Source organism: Callionymus lyra, chromosome 19 (genome assembly GCF_982586985.1).
Source record: "Callionymus lyra chromosome 19, fCalLyr1.hap1.1, whole genome shotgun sequence".
In the NCBI taxonomy this organism is placed as follows: domain Eukaryota; kingdom Metazoa; phylum Chordata; class Actinopteri; order Syngnathiformes; family Callionymidae; genus Callionymus; species Callionymus lyra.
Genome location: NC_141836.1, coordinates 4597637 through 4612870, shown reverse-complemented (window position 1 = coordinate 4612870; position 15234 = coordinate 4597637). Strand labels below are relative to the sequence as shown.

At 40.3% G+C, this 15234-nt stretch overlaps 2 protein-coding genes, 1 long non-coding RNA gene and 1 pseudogene across 3 annotated transcripts; all 4 read left to right on the top strand.

The window, feature by feature from the left end:
• The first annotated feature begins 134 nt into the window (after positions 1–134).
• LOC148059070 (V-type proton ATPase subunit S1-like) lies at positions 135–4946 on the top strand. The gene is made up of 10 exons (XM_087781814.1): positions 135–294; positions 1275–1392; positions 1810–1884; positions 1950–2140; positions 2264–2298; positions 3148–3233; positions 3301–3521; positions 3587–3622; positions 4073–4310; positions 4384–4946. The coding sequence occupies exons 1-10, from the start codon at positions 191–193 to the stop codon at positions 4594–4596; spliced, it is 1317 nt and encodes a 438-aa protein (XP_087637940.1). The 5' UTR covers positions 135–190; the 3' UTR covers positions 4597–4946.
• Positions 4947–5332: 386 nt separating this feature from the next.
• On the top strand, positions 5333–6548 carry LOC148059069 (tripartite motif-containing protein 16-like). Its single transcript, XM_087781471.1, has 2 exons — positions 5333–5338; positions 5515–6548. Exons 1-2 carry the CDS (start codon positions 5333–5335, stop codon positions 6373–6375), a joined length of 867 nt encoding a protein of 288 aa, XP_087637597.1. The 3' UTR covers positions 6376–6548.
• Positions 6549–9111: 2563 nt separating this feature from the next.
• On the top strand, positions 9112–9747 carry LOC148059068 (uncharacterized). The gene is made up of 3 exons (XR_015709463.1): positions 9112–9472; positions 9533–9603; positions 9662–9747. It is a non-coding gene; the product is annotated as an uncharacterized LOC148059068 (long non-coding RNA).
• Positions 9748–9865: 118 nt separating this feature from the next.
• LOC148059067 (tripartite motif-containing protein 16-like) lies at positions 9866–13171 on the top strand (annotated as a pseudogene).
• Positions 13172–15234: the final 2063 nt, after the last annotated feature.

The following is a 15234-nucleotide window of genomic DNA, read 5'->3' as shown; positions in this document are numbered from 1 at the left end:
ATGACTAATTTATGAATCTTCGTTTATTGATCCGTAAAAAGGACTGACAACAAGCGGTTGTTGACTTTATTTTCCTGGAACAATAACAGGGCGGGGCCGTCGAGTGAAAGAAACCGGAAGTGCTCCTCCTGGCGCACATGACCGTCAGCTGACGCGCGTCACGTGACGACAAGTTGGCGACGCAGTAAAGATGGCAGCGACGCGCAGCAACTTAACTTTACTCTCTTTCCTCGCTGTTTTCTTCACGAGCGGCTCCAGCGAACAGGTGCCGGTGCTGGTCTGGTCCTCCGGCAGGTATGGCGTCGTTTCAAGCGTTTGTTTGTCCGCCGTGATGTGAAGCGAGGCGAAGATGCTAAGCTAATGCTAGCTGAGCTAACAAAGTTTGAGCGAAGGTTTAAGGAAGTGAGAAATGTCATTAAATGTGTTTAATTTTTAGCGGTTTAGAGAATACACAAGTATCCCTTCAAATTACCTGATGTTTTATTTGATAAAATGCTTAAAATACACATGGAATCCATAAAAAAAGAGTTTTATTTGTAAAAAAAAAAAAAAAAACTGTAAATGTTGGATATATTTATAATCTTATTTTGACACAAACTTCGCGTTATAAACGGTTCAGACATTTTAAGATTATTAGAATCGATTCACTCTTTAAATTAGTTTCAGATTAACCTTTTAATTCCTATAAATTGATGTGTATGGTTATGTTTCCCATAACATTTTGACATCAGCACAGAACACGAGAAAAAATAGTTTATTGCTGTCATTTAATAATTTGTTCCTAATATATGTTTAACTTATTGTTTTCTTCTGAGCCGTTTGTGTTTTGTTTACCTAACATTTAAATACAAACCACATGTTTGCAATTAGTCGTTTAACTTGGTCACGTGGTGTTAACAAGACGTCCTGTTGAAGCAGAAAAATAAATTTGTTCTGTGGATTATTCAGTTTAATTTTGGCTGAATGTCGATTGGAAAAACGTTTGAAATGATCATATTAAAAAGCTTCCAAAAAATGTTTTAAATCTACTTGGAAAGATAATATTTTTTAACGTGCTTTATTCTAGTTATGACTTAGAACAAAATGTTTTTGTTTGATATATATTTAATCCTCAAACATTGTTTAAAGCATATTTTAATTGGGTTTTTACACATTATTTCCCGTCATAATGTCAAATGAACGTCAACTGTTGAAGTTGAGATAAACCAGATATTTTTTGGTCAAGCTTACTTTACAAGTGCTTGTTATTTCCCCTCACATAGTTTGTTCTTCAGATTACCAGAACTGTCTTCTTCTGCTGGACACGTCACGTCACAGAGCAGCTTGTCCTCCTTCTTCTCCACCATCTTCGGACCTGATCCACACACGGTGGTTCTGTTCCAGCAAGAGAAGGTTTGTAGTTTGTGTCGAGAAAATGTTTGACTTTAAATGAGACCAAAAATAAAGGTAAAATAGTTTGTTTATGAAAAGATCTTGTAAAATAGTGAGCACTTGTATGGTATATATTGATAAAAGCTGCAGAAATGTGTTTGAATGAATCTGGAAAACTCTATTAAAATAGACCGCAAAAAAATGACCAGACGCGTCATGTGACTCTGGTTCTGTTTTCCCACTCGAGTGTGACTGTGAGGTTTTGTTTTCTCTTCCTGTGTGGTTGGAAACCTCAAACTCATCCGTCAAACTGAAGGAGTAAACGGAAGATTATGATGTTTTCATACCAACTTGTAACAAAGTACATGTTTCTGGTACCAAATACAAAAGTGAAGTTACTTCTTGGATGTTCTTCAATGTTGTTTTCTGTCTCATAAGTTGAGTTTGGAGGACTTCACCGTCTATGGCGGCGTGTTTGGAAACCAGCAGGACAACAGCTTCTCAAACCTGCAGGTATTTCACCAACAACACGCCTCATGACTTCACGACAGAGGCTTCATGACTCTGCCGTCCCACAGGCCGAGCTCCAGGCCTCGTCCTCGCTGACCATCCCGTCCGTGGAGTGGGGAGGCAAGTCCCAGATCCTGCCTCTGCTGCAGGAGAAGCTGGGAGCGTCGCCTCTGCTCGTGGACGCCGACACTCTGTCGCACCTGAGCCTCCAGACGTCGGCCAACAACCTGCTGCTCATCCAGCTGCCGTACTGCAGCAGGTACTGTCTCTGGACAGTAGAAGCACATGATAGGATTCATCTCCACATCTCTATCAACATTATGGTTCAGAGCTCTTTAAAAACTAAAATATAAAAGTCTAATAATCAACATTTTTTTTACAGCTTTGGCTCCTGCAGGGACGTGATGAGCAGCAATGGTGAGTTCTGGACACTTTATACATGTATAGTAATGGTGTAGTAACAGGTATACATGTGTAGTATTGTCTAGTACTTGACTCTGGTGTTGTGATAGTGTAGTAACAGGTATACATGTGTAGTATTGTCTAGTACTTGACTCTGGTGTTGTGATAGTGTAGTAACAGGTATACATGTGTAGTATTGTCCAGTACTTGACTCTGGTGTTGTGATAGTGTAGTAACAAGTATACATGTGTAGTATTGTCCAGTACTTGACTCTGGTGTTGTTATAGTGTAGTAACAAGTATACATGTGTAGTATTGTCTAGTACTTGACGACTCTGGTGTTGTGATAGTGTAGTAACAAGTATATATGTGTAGTATTGTCCAGTACTTGACGACTCTGGTGTTGTGATAGTGTAGTAACAAGTATATATGTGTAGTATTGTCCAGTACTTGACTCTGGTGTTTTGATAGTGTAGTAACAAGTATATATGTGTAGTATTGTCCAGTACTTGACTCTGGTGTTGTAGTATTTACAGACCACATGACTCTTGACGAAGTCATAACTGCTTTCATTTGTTTTCAAACCAAAATATGTCCAAACATCAGCTTTAAAAGATGCTGCAGTCACTGTATCCTCTCGTCCTCAGTCATCACCAGGTTACACAGGATTTCATTGTTCCTTTAGCTGCGGAGGAAGTAATGAATACCTACCTTAGACCTTAGATACCTAGTGGCCGGAAGTTTGATCGCAGGACAAAAATGAACAAACGCTATGATGATTAAAAAATATGAAATATAAACCATAAAAACTATGATAATTAGCAGTGACTTCAGAAAGATTCCTCATCATGTGTTTGTTCTTCAGATAAAACTATGGGAGAAGTTCTGAGTCAGTTGAAGCAGAGAAAAGTTCCGTATGTGTCCGTGTTCACGGGCCTGAGCCCCTCGCGAGTAAGTCCCGCCTTCACGCTTCCTCAAACCCCAAACCTGGCGCTGACCCACCTGCTGCCGTTCTCAGGTCGGCTCCGAGCCGGCGCCGTCGTCCAGGTCGTCGGGGCGCTCTCTCCTGCAGACGCCGTCGCCCGTCAAACCCCCCATCATGTTCCCGTCGACCTCTCCCTGCATCCTGCTCTGGGCCCAGAACCTCAACGTCATGTTCTCGGCGGCGCAGGGCTGGACGGACCTGGCCGCTCTGACGCCCTCGCTGGACGGGTCGTCGTGTAACGGAACCAACTCAGTGTGAGTCTCTGACGTCCGTGAACCTCTTCCATCGCTGATCTAATGAGTCTTTCTCTTCTGCACAGCCTCGTCCTCAACTACCCTGCAGGTGTGACGCTCAGGTGAGACACGGGATGACAAGTTATGGATGTTTTTGACAAGTTTCTTAATGTTTCTTGTTTATATTGATCCATTTGACGCTGCTTTCACAATGTTGGAAAAAAGAGAAAATGCTCGCTAGACTGTGTTTTTTTCTTATTATTAATCGTCCGAGTATCATCAGTTATTTTTATTGAAATTACATATATTTTTAATTGCACATATTACCTTTATTTAATGACGTATTCTCCTTCATGATTATTGGTTTATGTTAGAGATTCCCCCCAAAAAAATTAAAATAGGGTTTTAAGTTTAACAATTATTTAAACTTCATATAACATTTGAATTCACACATGAACATTTAGTTTTATTGTATAACCATTCAAGTAATTCAGTAATGATTCAAAATGTACATTTTAAAATATGTTTATGTCGTGAAACGATGAAGTAAACGTTGTTTCTTTCTCCGAAAGGTTCTTCATGAGTCAGCGCTTTTATCCCGTCTCCGCGAGGAACTGGTTCACTCTGGACCTGGTCCAGCTTCAGGCCAACACGTCCGTCAAGTCGTTCGTTGGCAGTCGCGGCATCTACGCTCCGGCCGAGTATTCCTTCCACTGCATGTCCGTCACCAGCCAGAAGGGGGCGCTGCTGGTCCCCAGCGGCACGAGCCAGAACACGACCCAGTGGGACGTGAACCTCGTGGACTTCCAGGTGTGAAACCAGAATATTTCATCTTGATTCTCTAGAACAAGTTTTATAATAATTTAAAAATGTGTGTTTTTAGATCCAGGGCTTTGGTTTGGCAAACGGAACCAACTTCTCGTACGCCAGCGACTGCGCCGGGTTCTTCACGGCCGGGATCTGGATGGGTCTGATCACGGGTCTGCTCATGCTGCTCATCTTCGTCTACGGCCTGCACATGATCATGCAGCTCAACACCATGGACCGCTTCGACGACCCCAAGGGTCCGTCCATCTCTGTGCCTCAAACCGAGTGAACTCTGGAGCCTCGTGACTGCTGAGGACGAGAGGACGCAGTGCTGAGGACGAGAGGACGCACTCGAACACACGCTTGAATCCGGAGGTTGTTGAAAACACTCTCGAGTGCCTTTAGTTCGTCGTCGTGTCAAATTTAAAATGTCATTCCGTGTTCAGATTGTTTATAATTTCCCTTTGAAATGCTGGAATGTTTACTAACTTCTCAATATTCTTAAATCAGTGCCAACTTGGATTAGAAACGCCTGCCGTCGCCACAGAAGAGTAATTTATTTATAAATTATTATTATTTCTAAAAGCAGAAATGTGCCTTAAATCTGCTTGAATGTGAAATAAAGATTCCTGGAAATGTTTTGTTGATGTTTTTTTTTTTCCTGCTCAACAACATCAGCTTAAGAACTTGTCTCTCCTTTTAATTTACACAATAGTAATTATAGTTATCATCTTAGAAATACACAGGATTTTAGAAGTTGGTCCTGTAACAACCTCCAGCCTGTGGATCAGATGTTCTCGTCGTGATCCTTCACTCTGTTGAAGGTCATCAACCTCCCAGACGTCAGGACCAGAAGAAGTCGTCCACGAGCGTCGCTTCTTCATGTTTATGATCCAAGCATTTTGTTTGTTTTAATTTAAGCAACTTAAAAGGTATTAAAATTAAACATATCTTTAGATCCATAGAGTGAAGAAAAACAACTAAAACACATACAAAGTACTTTTTTCCACTGTTTGAATGAATTGATGAAGGTTCTGTCATTTATTGACACATGAATGTTTATTATACTTGAAACTCAACATTGTCTGAATGTATCATAGTTGTTGATGTTCTTGTTTATTTACACATTTATAAGACAACTGTTGGTTTACTATCAGGAAAAAACGTTTTCACTCTTTGAATGTAAATTGATGGTATTGGAAAGCAGGAGAAGAAGAACATCAGAGTCTCTGCTGATAAAGTAGTGAAGACCAGTCAGGAGACCCTCAACCAGATGATCCAGATCCTCCAGAGAACATACTCTGATGTGGAACAGCAGGTCAGATCTCTGCAGGAGACTGAAGCTGCTCGAGTCCGAGGACTTCAGGAGCAGCTGGAGCAGGAGATTTCTGAGCTGAAGAAGAAAGAAGCTGAGCTGCAGCAGCTGTTACTCACCGACAGTCACATCATCTTCCTGCAGAACTGGACCTCACTCTCAGAGGTCAGTGAAGACCCAACCTCACTCTCAGAGGTCAGGGAAGACACGACCTCCTCCATGACCCTTGAGCAAACTCACCGCCGCTTTGAGGAAGTGACAGCAGACCTTCTGAGAGACACGTGGACCAACATCTCACTGATGATCCATCCAGAGAGAGAGCAGTTCCTCACACACTCACAGGACATCACTCTGGATCCAAACACTGCAGAGTCATGGTTGATGTTGTCTGAAGGAAACAAGAAAGTGACAAACATAGGAGAACATCAGCCTCGTCCTGATCATCCAGACAGATTCAATATTTGTCCTCAGGTCTTGAGTCAAGAGTCTCTGACTGGACGTTGTTACTGGGAGGTGAAGATAAGAGGATATGGTGAAGTAGCAGTTTCATACAAGAACATCAGCAGATCAGGATATGAAAGTGTATTTGGATTAAATGACAAATCCTGGAGTTTATATTGTTACGACTCTGGTTGTTCATTTATCACAACGACATCGACACTTTCATCTCCAGTGTCAGACCCTCCACAGTGGGGGTCTACCTGGATCACTCTGCAGGTCTTCTGTCCTTCTACAGCGTCTCTGAGACCATGACTCTCCTCCACAGAGTCCAGACCAGGTTCACTGAGCCTCTTCATGCTGGAGTCATAGTTTGGTCCTCGTGTGAGTTTGTGAAGCTGAAGTAGACGACAGTGAGATCGTGTCTCCAGGAGTGACTGAACTGATCACGTTCAATCTTGTTGATTACAAATAATTACTTACTTACACACACACACACACACACACACACACACACACACACACAAATCTTTACAGAAAAACATCAACATGTAACAAATATGTTTTATTGTAAATGATGTTCGTCAAACTCATTTTATTTCTGGTTGATTTTCTATTTTATTTTCGTTTTGAGTTTTAATTACTTTATGTTTTAGACGTTCGGGCTCTGTTTTCTTTTCAATTGACCTATTTTGTTATTGTTTAATTCAAAATGTTTAGCATGAAAAATGATTTCTGGTGTTTGTGTTTGTCGGTTTATGAATAAACACGAATGAAAATAATGAACTACGTCCTTGTTGTTACGCATCACTGTCGCTTGAGGGCGCTGTGGTTACTACAGGTCTCGGAGACGCATTTAAATGAGAAGCGAACAAGAAAGTTGTTTATAGAAACATAAACATTGATTTAAGTTGAAAACAATGTTTTTTAACATGAACATTTTTGTTCCCTTTAAATCCTTAAAAGTGTTTCAATATATTATTTAAAAGATCAATTAAACGTTGAAGTTTCACAATGAAGGTGCGCATGTGTGAGAATCAGCAAGAAAGTGACAAACATGGGAGAACATCAGTCTCGTCCTCGTTTTAGTTTAAGTTTTTCTAAATCATAGACTCCAGCCAAGTGTGTTGGGGTGGGAATGTGTCCAAGAGGTCAACAGGTTGGACAGACTGATCAGAAAGGCTAGTTCTGTGGTTGATGCTGGACTCACTGGTGACAGTTGCTGAGAGATCACTGGACAAACTACTGTCCATCATAGATGATGACAGTCATCCTCTGAACACTTTCATCAGTGAGCAGAGAAGCAGATGCAGCACGAATGCTCCTTCCTAGATGCAACACTAATAGACTCAAGGACTCATTCATGCCTCGGGCTATTAAATTGTACAATTCTGAGTTCGGGGCAGGAGTGGAGTGAAAGTATCTGGATGTTTGTCTTTATATTTAGACTTAGATTGTATCATCTTGTTCTTTCTCTTTGTTTCTCTTTGTTTTTATTTTGATTTATTTTTATGAAAAATTACTGTATTTGCTGTGGATATTGGAAAAAAAACAATTTCCTGAGGGATCAATAAAGTTCTACCTAACCTAAACCAACCCTGTGAGAGGTTGCAAGTTCAACTCCCATCTTTGTCTTTATTATTTGAAAGATTAAACGTTGAAGCGGATTCTCAATGGACGAGTTATGTTTTCTTAGATCCACCAGAGGGCGCTCTAAGAAGAAGAAATCACACCCGGATGTCCACCTGCGCCGTCACAGTCACGTGACCAAACTAGCTGATGCTCCAGCTTGAACAACATTGAAGATGAAAACTTCCAACATGCTCATGACCCTGGCTTACTGGGACATCTGCGGGTGAGAACGTTGACTTTCTACACAACTACAGCAGCTGAGAACCATGTTGTGACTTAAACTCATATTAATGACGAAACTAGCGTTTATTAAAAGTTGTTGAACTTTTATATTCATTAACTTTTGTCCTGAAGTTTGTTTGCAAATAAAACAATAGAACTGAGTCTTTCTCGTTCATGCATGTGTTGAATTAAAGTCACTTTCAGTAAAACTACTTGTTGTTGAAGCTAAAGCTAATGCTAAGAAGAACACCTGACACTGATGAGGTCAAAGGTCAGAAAGTAAAATATTGTAAAAAGTCTTTCAAGGGAAAGTTTCTAACTTATCTATTTAATGTTTAAATTTTCCTTTTGTTTACAGTTTTTTATTTTTTTTAAATCCACCCTTAAATCTGTCAAACAGTGTTTATTTAAACTAAATATTTAATTTGAACACTTGGAACATAAATGTATTTACTTTCCTTTATTAAAGATTAAAACAACATATTCATTCAATAGTTTATACAGAATGAGACGTTTATTTATAACTTATTAAACAAAGACCCACATGAACAAAAAAGATAATATAGAAATAAAATAAATGGATTTATCTAAATTTGCTCCTAAAAATAACTAATGTTTTTTATGTTTTATTATTGTATTACAAAACTATTTTATTGTTAAAGAATAGTTTCTGATGTTTATCTCAGCATTAATTTTTATTAATGAATGAACACGAATGAACATATTAAAATGCACTATTTGCTTTTTGTTACGTGTCAATGCCGCTTGAGGGCGCTGTTGTTACTTAAGGTCTCGGAGCTGCATTTAAACGAGAAGCGAACAACAAAGTCAATCGTTTAAAGAAACGCAGACATTGATTTAAATTGAATACAAGATGTTTTATTACTTAATCCCTGCAGAAAAGATACATTTTTGTTCCCTTTAAATCCCGAAAGTGTTGATTTAAGTCTATAATTCCAGCTCAGATCTATTCATAAATACAAAGTATTCCAGAAAAATCTAAGTTTATTTTATATAGGTTTTAAGATTCTAATATTGATGATTTAAATCAGTCAAACAAGTGAAGTAATTGTATAACTTTTTTTTACTTTTATTTCTATGTACATGTTTGTATTAATTGTTCATTTGTTTGAACAAAACTGTGATAATTAATATGATAAAAGGTTTGGTAACAAAGCTCTTAAAGTTGTGTTCACGGTGTCTTAGAAACATCTACACATGAAAGTTCATGACATGTTTAATCGTTCAAGTGATGATGAAAATAAATTATTTGAATCATGAACTCCGGAGGAAAATGACAAACACTGAATATTTTCCTCCATCATTCTGAACCTTTAATGTATTTCAACTCTTCACAGTAGAATCTGTTGTTGTGTAGTTTCATTGATTGTTCTTATCTTTAGTCTCCTGCTGGCTCAGCTCGTCCGCCCCCTGCTGGAGTTCACTGGTACTGGGTACGAAGAGAAGAAGTCCAACTGTGGAGAAGATTGTTGAACATATGTGACGAAGATTGAACCTTCAAGGTCATCATGAGATCCATCCCTTGCTAACACCACCTGTGAGTGTCTTCAGTCGTCCATGAACTCTGGTTTGGTCCTAATGTCTCTTTTCTGAACAGGTGGTGAGACTGAAGAGAAGGTGTGCGAGGACATGATGGAGAAGCAGGTGATGGACTTGAGGAACATCTAGGTGAGGATGAGCTCTTGTGACTGTTGTATTTTTGTGACATCCTATGTTCTCCACCCAGGACCTGCTGCATGGAGAACCTGAGGAGTCTTCATGCTTTTCTTCAACTTCCTGGGCGACAGGAAGTGGTTGGATGAAGAGCAAGTGTTCCTCACTTGATCTTCATCCAACCACTTCCTGTTTGGGGAGGAGGGGCCATAGTGGGGTCCGCAGAGGGGGGAGGAGAGACCAATTTTTGATGCCATAGTTTTAGAGATTTTTCCATATGCAAAATAAAAGTATAACCCCCTGCTTTTGCTCTCTTGATGTTTCGGGGGAGGACACGGCCCTACTACCCCGGATTCGCGCCCGGTCTGGTTTGCTCCAGCTCCCTGAGTGAAGGGTGGGATTCGAACCCTGAGCTTGTGAGGCTCAGAGAACCGCCAGTCGGTTGATCTCACCACTACACTAGATCACCTTCACAGCTAATATTTTGGTTTTGTTCTATTTGACCTTCACTCTCGGTCAAAATCTCAAAACTAAGGTAGCAGCTGGGGCTTGAACCCATGACCTCTGGTTGTTCGCGCAGAGAGTCCAACCACTGGACTAGATCACCTTCACCGCTAGTATTTTGGTTTTGTTCTATTTGACCTTCACTCTCAGTCAAAATCTCAAAACTGAGATAGCAGCTGGGGCTTGAACCCATGACTTCTGGTTGTTCATGCAGAGAGTCTGACCACTGGACTAGATCACCTTCACAGCTATTATTTTGGTTTTGTTCTATTTGACCTTCACTCTCGGTCAAACATCTGAAAACTAAGGTAGCAGCTGGGGCTTGAACCCATGACCTGTGGTTGTTGGTGCAGAGAGTCTGACCACTAGACTAGATCACCTTCACAGCAAATGTTTTGGTTTTGTTTTATTTAACCTTCACTCTTTGTCAAAATCTCAATAATAGAATTACAGGTAGGCCTTGAACCTAAGACCTTTGGTTGTCTATGCAGGGAGTCTGACCACTACACTAGATCACCAGTCGTAAAAAAGAGATCTATATAGTACCATTTATTTATTTATTTTTTACATTTTGGCCTCATGATTTTTTTCTATGAAAAAGTGTACCTTGTCTTGAAAAAGGTTGAAAAGCACTGCACTAGATCACCTTCACACTGATTTTTTTTCGTTTTGTTTAATTTGACCTTTACTCTAAGCCAAAATCTCAAGACTAAATACAGAGTTGGGTATTGAACCCAAGACCTCTGGATGTCAATGCATAGAGTCTGACCACTACACTAGATTACATTCACACTGATTAATTTTTCGTTTCGTTTTATTTGACCTTCACTCTCAGTCAAAATCTCAAGACTAAAAAAACAATCAGGCCTTGAACTCAATACCTTTGGTTGTCTATCTACCTTCAAAGCAGTTATTTTGTTTTTGTTTTATTTGACCTTCACTCTAATTCAAAATCTCAAGACTTAAGACATAGTTGGGCATTGAACCCAAGACCTCTGGATGTCAATGCATAGAGTCTGACCACTACACTAGATCACCTTGACACTGTTTATTTTTGTTTTGTTTTATTTGACCTTCACTCAAGGCCAAAATCTCGACTAAAACATATTTGGCATAGAACCCAAGACCTCTGGATGTGAATGCAGAGAGTCTCACAACTACACTAGATCACAATGATTTGTTTTCGTTTTGTTTTATTTGACCTTCACTCTCAGCCAAAATCTCAAGACAAGCCTTGAACCCAAGACCTCTGAATGTTGATAGAGAAAGTTTGACTGCTGTACTAGATCACCTTCAAAATAATTTTTTTTTATTTTTTATTTGACCTTCATTCTTAGTGAAAATCTCAAGAAATAGTTGAGCATTGAACCCAAGACCTCTGGATGTCAATACAGAGAGGCTGGCCACTACACTAGATAACCTTCAGATTGAATTTTTCGTTTTGTTTTATTTGACCTTCACTCTCTGTCAAAATCTCAAGACAAGAGTAACAGGTAGGTTGTGAACCCAAGACCTCAGCGAGTCTGACCGCTACACCAGATCACCTTCACAGCAAATATTGTGGTTAGGATTTATTTGACCTTCACTCTGATTTAAAAATAGGTCACTGGCAGAGCAGGAGCGTCTGCGAGTGTCCTCAGTGCAGACAGAGCTTCGAACCGAGACCTGTCCTGCAGAAGAACATCCTGTTGGCCGAGCTAGTGGAGGAGCTGAAGATGAAACAAGCAGCTGAGGACCTCTGCTCTGCTGTGACTTCTGCACTGGGAGGAAGATGAAAGCCCTCAAGTCCTGTCTGGTGTGTCTGGTCTCCTACTGTCAGGAACGTCTTTAGCCTCATCTAGAATCTCTGGCCTTCAGGAGACACAAGCTGGTCCAGCCGTCCAAGCAGCTCCAGGATGATCTGCTCTGAACACGAGGAGGAGAAGAAGATGTTCTGTCGTTCTGATCAGCAGCTCATCTGTCATCTCTGTGCTGTGGACCAACACAAAGATCATGACATCGTCTCGACCGCAGCAGAGAGGAGGGAGAGAGAGAAAGACGTGGATCAGAGTCAAGGAAGGATCCAGCAGAAGATCCAGAACAGAGAGAAGGAAGTGAAGTCGCTTCAGCAGGAGCAGGAGAACATCAGCGTCTCTGCTGATGAAGCAGTGGAGACAAGTCAGGAGACCCTCAACCAGATGATCCAGATCCTCCAGAGAACATACTCTGATGTGGAACAGCAGGTCAGATCTCTGCAGGAGACTGAAGCCGCTCGAGTCCGAGGACTTCAGGAGCAGCTGGAGCAGGAGATTTCTGAGCTGAAGAAGAAAGAAGCTGAGCTGCAGCAGCTGTTACTCACCGACAGTCACATCATCTTCCTGCAGAACTGGACCTCACTCTCAGAGGTCAGTAAAGACACAACCTCACTCTCAGAGGTCAGTGAAGACACAACCTCCTCCATGACCCTTGAGCAAACTCACCGCCGCTTTGAGGAAGTGACAGTAGACCTTCTGAGAGACACGTGGACCAACATCTCACTGATGATCCATCCAGAGAGAGAGCAGTTCCTCACACACTCACAGGACATCACTCTGGATCCAAACACTGCACAGTCAAGGTTGATGTTGTCTGAAGGAAACAAGAAAGTGACAAACATGGGAGAACATCAGCCTCGTCCTGATCATCCAGACAGATTCAATTTTTGGCCTCAGGTCTTGAGTCAAGAGTCTCTGACTGGACGTTGTTACTGGGAGGTGAAGATAAGAGGATATGGTGAAGTAGCAGTTTCATACAAGAACATCAGCAGATCAAGATATGAAAGTGTATTTGGATTAAATGACAAATCCTGGAGTTTATATTGTTACGACTCTGGTTGTTCATTTATCACAACGACATCGACACTTTCATCTCCAGAGTCAGACCCTCCACAGTGGGGGTCTACCTGGATCACTCTGCAGGTCTTCTGTCCTTCTACAGTGTCTCTGAGACCATGACTCTCCTCCACAGAGTCCAGACCAGGTTCACTGAGCCTCTTCATGCTGGAGTCATAGTTTGGTCCTCGTGTGAGTTTGTGAAGTCCCGTTTAGAAACAAAGTCGTGAGAGCTTAGTGGCTTAAGAAGTTGAAGAAGTTCCTTTTACTTTACACGTTAATGGTGAGTATAAATAAGTTACTTGCATTAATAACTTTATCTTGACACCTGCAGGTTTAGTAACAACAGCGCCCTCCAGTGGCATTGATGCGTAACAACAAGTATTTTATTTTCATGAGTAACTTACTTTACGTAAGCATAAAATTAGACTCAAGTAATATGAGAGGTTTAAAGGGAACAAACTAAGTCGTGATTCTATTTTGTTGAACTTTTGTCCTGAAGTGTGTAAATAAAATAATAGAACTGAGTCTTTCTCGTTCATGCATGTGTTGAATTAAAGTCACTTTCAGTGAAACTGTACTTGTTGTTGAAGCTAAAGCTAATGCTAAGAAGCGCACCTGACACTGATGAGGTCAAAGGTCAGAAGCACATCATCCACACATGCGCAGAAGGTCGACTATTGTAAGGGAGAAGTTTATACATAATTTAAGGTTTAAAGTTAGAAATATGTTTCAAGGGTTTTACTTTTACGTTTTTTCACTTTATCGCCTTTAAAAGGGTTAAACGTCACGTAATAAGTGACATCAGTGCTTTCATTACGTTTATATGAAAGATTCCATGTAAATATAGTTATGAAAGAATTTTGAGGAAATTAAAAATAACTAAATAGTTGTAATTGTAAAAATGTTGTAATTAAAAAATACGTTTGAAAGAAAGTCTGCTGATTAAAATCAGACAATATTTTTCAACACTACATTTTTGTCAGTGTAAGTAATTTGTAGACGGTCCCTCATCTGATGAGTCTCACGCTTTTTTTGCTGTTTACGTTCAACCACGAGGGTGTAGTTCAATAGTTAGTGTAACAATGATCAAAATACAGCTGACTTTGTTATATTTAAAAAATCCTATAAAGAGGTATTCGAGCACAAAGATTGAATCTGTCAATGTCGAGCCAACTTTACTTAAGTATCTAAAGTTATGTTAGGTCCTGGTTCAACATCCACACATGAGGAGACGCTCGTGGACGACCTTCTAACAAAGTGAAGGATCATAGATGATTATTTAGAACTAATCTTTTCGTTTTCTTCTATTTGACCTTCACTCTCGGTCAAAAATCTCAAGACTAAATTAACAGGTGGGTTTTGAACCCAAGACCTCTGGATGTCCACACAGAGAGTGCTACCACTGCACTACAGCTGGACTCTGTTTGAGTTCGTTTGGACGCCTTTGACCTTCACTCTTGTAGATCTGAGCTAAGATTCAAACGGTCTCTTGATCAGTTGAACTTATGTCTGATAGTAGCTCAGTCAGTTGAGCACTGGGTTAGTAACTGAGTGGTTGTCGGTTCAATTCCCACACTGTCATGTTGCTCCAGTCACTGGTTCTTTTAAAGCAGGAGGATCGAGCCTGGCTGTATTTTTAGTCTTGACATTTTGACTGAGAGTGAATGTCAAATAAAACAAAACGAAAAAATTTGCTGTGAAGGTGATCTAGTGTAGTGGTGAGATCAACCGACTGGCGGTTGTCTGTTTTGATCAGTAAACAAAAAATAGAAGTTGAAAATGTATATACTTGTTCTATCTTATTTTAGAACGGTGCAGCATTTGAATCTTCATGTAGGTTCTCAATCTTATTTGAGGACATGAGCATAATAATTCTTATTGAGCTCATTACCTCCTGTGGTCTGATGGTGTAGTCTCTGCTCAATGCTCGTGGGTCGTGAGTTCAAGTCCCTGTCTGATACATTTTAACAATCGGATTTGTTCATGTTAGTTGAACAAAAATTAGAATCGAAAATTCGCTTGTATTGCTGAAAACCTCATTGTGATTAACATCTGCATCTCAGAGTGGAGGTGCAGGACAGCTACTGGTTCAAATCCTTCATTTCACTCAAATTTTCATCAACTATTGAATTGTTGGGAGTGAAAAGTTTGCAGAAAGACATCTATGTGGTGAATTAGGTCACTGAAGAAATCTCTGCAAGTTCCTTACTTCTCTACCAACAGATTTACAAGAGTGAAGGTCAAAGGCGTCCAAACGGAACTAAGCAGAGTCTAGTTGATCCAGCGTAGT